Here is an 8125-nt window from a genome sequence, read left to right as displayed (position 1 = left end):
CGTTACCTTAAGTAGCCTTAAGTTACCACCGTTTATAAAAAAACAACCATGCTTCATATCATGTTTTGACCTCCTATCAAATGATACAGGTTGTCTGCCATTTCCCGTACCTCTTTGATGTCACGCGTCCTCGCTTTAGTAGGTCGGACGATGGCCGATAGAAATCTACAAAATCAACAACTCGAAATTCCAATTGCAGAATATAGATTTCAAACTTTGCCATTCAAATTCAGAATTTAAAGTTCAATACTTGAAAACGAGGTTTTTCTGGCGCCATTTATTCTTACTCGTTGATTCCAACAGAAAATATATACTTCCAGTCATTTCTAATGTAGAGCAGTTTGAAGTGTCCTACCTCGGCATATACCATGAAAAGCGACTGAATTGCGGACCTTGCGGACCTTGGCATCCTCTACCTCGAACCACGTTAATGTGTAGCGCTACAAGTTTGGCGACCTCGAGCTCATGATCGGCCAAAGCGTTGCTGTATCAAGTCCCGTTACATTTTGTGTAAAAACGGACTTTCGTGTCACACAGTACATTTCTACTTTAAATCTATTTCTTTCACACGCTGCCATCTACAAACTTAGCGTTCTTCTCCAAACAAAGCCCGTGTGTATACAACGTGCATCAAACACATATAAATATAACCGTAGTCGGTTATATTGTGAAAAGTCCTGTTTATCATTGTCGCATTAGTGCTACTGATGTTGACAAAGACCACACCGCCCTCGAAGATATACCAGAATTCACCGCTTTCATCGTATACGTAGATTCTAAAATGTCAAAAATAAATATCTAAATATGAAATGTAAACTTTAGAGATGGGGCCGGACTCGATTAACTGATAGCTATTTTTCTGGCTCCAAAAATTGTCATTTTGCTACTTGTTATGTCATCTGTAAATTGACTTTATACGATTGTAAATGACAATAAACTATGAACTATCTAGCGATACCGCGGTGAAGACGATCAATTTTCAAACCGTTAAGCGCCACTATGTATTTTCTAGTAAACTCATTTTCATGCCAACGGCGTTTTGTTGCCTAATGTACAAGTTAGTGGCATGTTTTACGAATTTTCATTAGTTCTACGCATGAATTTCTTGATCGATACTTTGTAAAGTTTGCCCAAACCGTCGATGCATACACCTTTCCCCGAACGTTTTTTAATGAAAATCGTATGGTCAACCAAGTCAATGTAATATCATTCAACTCTTAATGGTACGAAACGTGTCAAACTGTCAGCCGATGCTTATCTACCCCTTGCGTTTTCACGTAACGGGTCTTTCCTTCTTGCCTCCTTTTAGCAATTTTCTGAAATATGAACGCCTCATGTTAACATAGCAAGGTCCGCAATTCAGTCGCTTTTCATGGTATATGACAACATTTTACTGAATATATTATGCAACTTGCTTGCGAGAATTGGGTTTTCTGAGAGAAAATTTGCTTGCTCCGCTACAACAATTTGATACCTGTGGGAAGCCTGAAGGGGACCCCATCATTACTCACTGGGGAACGTGTGTCACTGAAGTTGGGAGGGACTAGCATATCATTTAATGTTTGGGGAATAACGCATTCGTCACCATCTCAGTTGCTTGCCATATGCGGCAAGATTGGATGAGCGCAGGCGATCAGCTCGCCTTGGTGACTTGACGCCAAATGAGCCGATTCCCGGTTTTTGCGTTGGACTTGCAGCAATGTATTATGGGATATCTTCGAGGGTGGCGTGGATAATGACTGGAGAGTCAACATCACCGTTAAGATAAGAGGGCCATGCATCCATCAAGTCCGCAAGATTCGAAATAAAATACAAGAATATTATAACTACTGGTAATAGAACTAATCCATGGCGCAAAACTACGGAAGGGATGCGACAACCCGGTGAACAGATCACAAGGGGATTGAAATCGACAAAACTGTGCGTTTCTGACGGATACGGCTTCCATCGACCTTCGTTGCATTCAGAATTCTATCTTCGCAGTTAACTCATCCGCAATCTACTCCAAGTATGTAATGTTAGTGAGCGGATCACCATGTACTAAGGTAGTATAATAATTCCAAAATGGCCGCCATCCCTGTGTAAAAAAATGGAGGAAAATAAAATTTTCAAAGCTTGAATATCTGTCCCAGAGGCGCGTTCTACCTTAATCAGCGTGAGGGAGCAGATCCTTGACAGCTTAACATGACTTCAAAAGCACGGCTGATAATGATCACAAGCTCGTACGTCGAAAGGAAAGAAACTAAATCAAATTTTGACCGGCATCTTTCTGATTGAAATGAATTTAGCGATTTCTGATACTCTAGGCAACAACAAAAATAATGTCCAACAACACCTGCTTTTATTATTTGTAAACTACGATTGTACACACTATATCCTTACATGAAATCTCTACGAAATGGTTTTGTTACAGTTTGCAAAACGATACTTTTGGTGCGCGTGCCACTCAAACAAAGCGCTGAAATGTGGTTTGTCAACGAATCAATGAGTCACTGTTGACTTCGCTTCTTAGACATATCCAGAATAGCAACTTCTATGTATAATTAATGAACTGATCAGCACACTGAAAACGTGTTAAACTGACTTTAGTAGAAGACAGCAAGTCGTTAACATAATCATACTGTCACCTAATTCAATGCCTACTGACATCAAGACGATGAAATTCATGAGGGTTCAAAACTGTACTATCCAATCAAGTGAGTGATTGTTTTCTGTGTGAACTGATTCATGTGAGGGAAATTAATGATTAAGCGCACAGAAATGGGGTTCGGTCACAGATGATCATATCTTGTTTCGAGAGTTTTTACTGATGACGTTGGACATTTTAAAATTGCACAGTGCAGAAGATTTTTATTGCACTATATTTTTAAATCAACTGATTCCAATTGTGAGCTTGGCTCTAGGTACATTGAAATTGAAATGAAACAGTCAGAGCTCCGTTCTTAAACCAAATTGTGTCCAATAGTAACGCTGGATCTAAACTTTGTTTTCGGACGTACAAGTAGTAATAGGTGGCACCGTAACGGGCGGATTTTGGCAGGAGGTTCAGTGAGGCACAGTGAGGCACAGTGAGGCACAGTGAGGCACAGTGAGGTTTCAGTGAGGCAAAGTGAGGTTTCAGTGAGGCAAAGTGAGGTTTCAGTGAGGCAAAGTGAGGTTTCAGTGAGGCACCAATGTTATAGACACCCCTTGCTTGTTGGGACCCCCTAGCCCAGTCAAAATTAACGGGAACCCCTCCCCTCCACACTTCTATTGTTTGGGACCCCTAGCTCAGTCAAAATTGACAGTTTGTGAATTTTGGCAGGAGGTTCAGTGAAGTTCGTAGAGGTTCTGGGGTTTTCGGCTGGCATGAGATGCAGTGAGGAGCCGCAGGCGCTAATGTTTTGGACCCCCTAACCCAGTTAAACTTGGCAACCTAAATACTTGGCTGTGATTGGCCGTATGCATCGTGCTTAACATCTATAAAAGGCCCAGTCTTGGCCCTCTCCTCTCAAAACAAAAAATGGCAGTGAGGTACAGGATCGGTAGCGATAGTCACCCGTCCTGGTCAGCTCTGAGCATGTCCTCCAGCTCTAACTTGTTGTGATGTGCGCCATCTATCGACGGCTTCAACTGCTTCTTTCGCCTTTGCTACCTGTTCGTGTCTCGCGTCTGTTACTTTCGCTCGAGGTAACATGGAATGGGATGATTCTCCCGAATTCACTGCAAGTCAGTGGGAAATAATTGACGATTTGGAGAGACAGCATGGACCACAGTCACCAAGTGATAACACTGTAAGTATTCATCATCAAAAGTGAAAGTTTACGGAGATTTGTTATTCAGTACACTGCTGCTATGTATACACGTAGGCCTAAACAATACATTGCCGTACGGACACTGCCATCCTGTGATCATTTCCTTTAAGTATTTTTTTATTGCAAAATACAATAGCTTGTTTACTCTTTATCATTTGGCTAAATTCAGTGTGTTCGTCAATGCTATATGTGAATATTACAACTGAAAATAATCTGTGAGTTTTATACATATTTTCTTGTGCGTACGCTATTTTCGTGTTCACTGTGGAGGCTACCGCAACTCCCGCGCCGGGCCGTGATTGTCGTCTGCGCACTGAATTCGCGGAAGCTGTGCGATCATTAACACTTTTTTCGATGCATTTGAAACACATACCCTTCAATTCTTCAGATTTATATAATTTATATAAAGACGGAACAGTGTTTAGAGTCAGTTGGCATGCTTTAAAGATAGTAAAGGATAAATATTGAACGTACGCAATGTTTTCGTGTTTCAACTGCTTACGTTTGTGCGGCCGCGGTTGCATTGCACAGTGCATTGCATGCACGTAATAAATGCATTGCATGCCGCGTTCGCCCACTGATGCTCCAGTTCATTCTTTCTATTTCGACTTGTAATGTTCGAGCGACACAACTACAAAATCCGTGAAGATCATGTCATTCGGAATTACGATGAAATAGCTTGAAATCTGTACAGTTTATGCAAACAAGTTGAACCGTCATAAGGCGATCGCATGTATCGATCGCAGGATATATCAGTGTGCGGTGTGACCTGACAGTTAGCTTAGGGGTCAACCATTAATTGTTACAATGTTTCAACTAGGTTATTCATGATCGAGAGCAGCTGGTATTATATTAAATCATGGGTGTGCACGTGTAAGGCTTAATTGAGGGTTAATGCATCGTTTTCCGACCGTTACAGACAACTGTATGATCAGTTTGGACTAATGACGCTCTGATCGAATGATCTGTTTCACTGTATAGGTGTTGGTGTGTGATGAAAGCAATGAGATGGACAGTCAGTCACAGAGGTCTGCTGAAGACGTATGTCCTCCGGCTTCACCTGTAGGCTTACATGCAATAAAGTAAGTAGATAGTATTGATATCAAACATTGTAATTAGAGTATATAACATAGAAACAACTTATTTTCAAAGTGCAGTGAATGGTGTGAGATATAACTGCATAAAGCTGGCAATTACCTCACTCATTGTGTTTATTTTATTTCCTTTTAGCCACCCGAACGACTCCTCCGAGTCATCGACACCTAGATATGAAGCTCACTCACCTCAGATATGCAGGTATACCTTTCTTATTTACGTGTGCGATGATATTAAATTACCCGACTTTCTCTGTTGAGTTGTGTTAAAGTCATGTACAACTAACATTTTCTCTTTTTTTCCTCCGTTAAACAGAGCCGCTGTTCAATCACAGACAGCAATTGATCAATTACTTAATGACGGTGGCTGTTCTCCTACTAAAAGATCAAAGTAAGTGTTCTTTTTTTCTTTTTTTTTTTTAACAGCTGTTGGTTACTCCACACTAAGTATCTTTACTTATAATGATGATGATGATAATAATAATAATAATAATAATAATAATAATAATAATAATAATAATAATAATAATAATAATAACAACAACAACAACAACAACAATAATAATAATAATAATAATAATAATAATAATAATAATAATAATAATAATTATAATGTTGTTCAAATATAAGAAACAGAATCATATTTTTCCCTTTTTTTTTTTTTTTTTTTTTTCAATTTCAGGATTGCAACTGGCTCTGTAGCACCACCTCTGCTCTCCACACATCAACAGCCATCCCCAGAGTATTTAGAGGCCCTACAAGAAATCACAAACCGTCCACTCACAACTACACCGGTACCCTCGGTGAGTAATGCTAATAGTGAGCTATGTTGCGACCACTGCAAACAGCGTTTTTCTTGTCAAGGCACTTTGCGTCGTCACATTGCCAGTGTTCATGGTGAACAGCATTGTTACTCATGCTCATACTGTGACCGGTCTTTCAATCGGAAGGACAACCTGGTGCGGCACGAAACCAGTGTTCATCGTTCAAATGCACACGCCAGTACTTCCAAGGGTACAAGCGGTTCTTCCACTAAACAAAAGCGTTTTCCCTGCCCGACTTGCGACCGTCCTTTTACACGGAAAGATAACATGTTACAACACATGAAGGCGGCTCACGGCACAGCAAAGGCAAAGTACAAGTGTGACGTATGCGACATGACCTTCGTCAGGAAGTCTCATCACATCAACCATAGCAAAATCCACAAGAAAGTATGCAGATCCGTAACATACAAGTGTGCGCGATGTCGTTACGCTTTCAAGTCCTTTCAGGCATTAAAGGCACACCGCCATCGTGATCATGCACCCGAAAGTTCATCTCCTGCATCGTCAACCTCGTCATGGTCTTCATCGTCATCGTCAGATGAAGAAAATGCACCAGTTCAGATGGGCGGTGGTGGGAGTGGACATGCCTCAGCGTCAGGCAGCGACATGGAACAACAATTGCCTGTTGATCCCATTGAGCCCATTTTTGGAGAAGATGATCCATCAGATCTTACTCCAACGTACAGGGAAAACTGGTCCCATATCAGGTCAAGGCATCGAGAAGGAAATCCCCTGCTAGATGTTTACAATTTTAGACTGACAAGTGGTTTCCAATTAGATGACTTGAGGAGTTTCCTAAACATGGTCCATCGACGCCAATCCACCCAATATAAAGTCAACTTTGCGCTTGGTTTTATTATGCGTCATGTCGAAACCGATCAGTTGAGATACTTCTATCCATCTCAGAACAACCATCTCTTAGACAACCCTGCCTTGATTCGAACCCAAGATGAGTGGCCGACCTGTTGGATCGCCTTCGCGATTTCGACGTCATGGAAGACATCAAACACCGCAGACCGGACACTAATGGGTTATTGAACTTATTACCAATGTTACCATCTATGTTGTGAAAATGTCAAAACACAGCATCGGGTGCCAGGACATCGGCAACTTACCTGTTGCACTGACAGCATGTCGCAGTGTTGTGGCACTGGTTAACAACCCGCATACCAACCGACCCTATGATGACAATCTGTGTTTCTTTCGTTGCCTCGCACTAGCCAAGGGTTACGAAGAAACCAATCTAGAAGTGGCTACAGTCAACTACCTAAAGCAGTTTCTCCAGCAGCAGGGACGTTCAGTTGGTGAGGAATTTGAAGGTGTGTCCTTTGACGACGTTTCAAAATTGGAAAATATGTTCGCTATTAATATCGAAGTTTGCGAACTCTCTATGGAGGAAGAGGAGTCTCCCGCTCAAAGAGAATCGTCAAACACCTTGTCCAATCCAAGAGAAAATATGGCCACACCATGTACATCAACCACCACCATGGTCACTTTTCGTACATTCGTGATTTCTACCAATATGCTGAATCCTTCAAGTGTTCCTCCTGTGACAAATTATATGACTGCTTAAGAAATCTTCACAAACACGAGAAATCCTGTACATCTGAAACAAGACACAAGTTCCCTGGAGGCACTTTTCAAATCGCACCTACCATTTTTGATTCGCTTTCAATGATGGGAATTGCTGTGCCAGAAGATTTGCGCTTCTACCCTTACAGGGCAACGTTTGATTTCGAGTGTTATCTCAACAAGGACAACATAAGTTCATCCCATGGTGACAAACTGCGCCTGGAAGCAAAACACGAATTGTTGAGTGTCAGCGTATGCAGCAATGTACCATCGTTTGACGAACCGCGCTGTTTTATTTCTGAAGGAGACCCTCAGCAATTGGTATCCGACATGCTCAGCTACCTGAACACCATCAGTCGTCACTGCTTCCATATGATGGAGGATAGGTTTGCATCCGTTGTAAACGAGTTAAAGGAGAAGATGGAAGACGAGGGCGTTGTAGATGATGATGATGACAAACATCCTCTGATAAAGCTGTGGAGTCATTTGATGAGGTACTTGAAACAGCTGCCTGTTCTTGGCTTCAATTCGGGACGTTATGACCTGAACGTAGCAAAACCTTTCCTTTGGCCAGAACTGTTACAGCAAGATGAAGTCAAGTTCGTCATAAAGAGGTCTGCTGATTATCTGGTGCTAGAGACAGACAGACTCCGGTTTCTTGATGTCGCAAACTACATCTCCCATGGCTGCAGTTATGCTCAGTTCTTGAAAGCATACAATGCAGGTGAAGAAAGGGATTCTTTCCGTACGAATGGATGGATTCGCTCGAAAAGCTGAAACAAAGGTCACTTCCACCACACTCGGCTTTTTATAGCAGCTTAAAGGCGACCAACATTAGCAT

General features: G+C 41.6%; 1 protein-coding gene across 1 annotated transcript; it reads left to right on the top strand.

Annotated features, from left to right (window-relative positions):
* Positions 1–3317: 3317 nt before the first annotated feature.
* LOC139123863 (zinc finger and SCAN domain-containing protein 22-like) lies at positions 3318–6750 on the top strand. The gene is made up of 5 exons (XM_070690015.1): positions 3318–3773; positions 4776–4876; positions 5025–5090; positions 5205–5279; positions 5571–6750. Exons 1-5 carry the CDS (start codon positions 3675–3677, stop codon positions 6748–6750), a joined length of 1521 nt encoding a protein of 506 aa, XP_070546116.1. The 5' UTR covers positions 3318–3674.
* The last annotated feature ends 1375 nt before the right edge of the window (positions 6751–8125 follow it).

This window comes from Ptychodera flava (assembly GCF_041260155.1).
Source record: "Ptychodera flava strain L36383 chromosome 23 unlocalized genomic scaffold, AS_Pfla_20210202 Scaffold_23__1_contigs__length_28996876_pilon, whole genome shotgun sequence".
NCBI classification, from domain to species: Eukaryota; Metazoa; Hemichordata; class Enteropneusta; family Ptychoderidae; genus Ptychodera; species Ptychodera flava.
The sequence above is the reverse complement of the archived record's forward strand: the minus strand, read 5'-3'. Positions and strand labels throughout refer to the sequence as shown.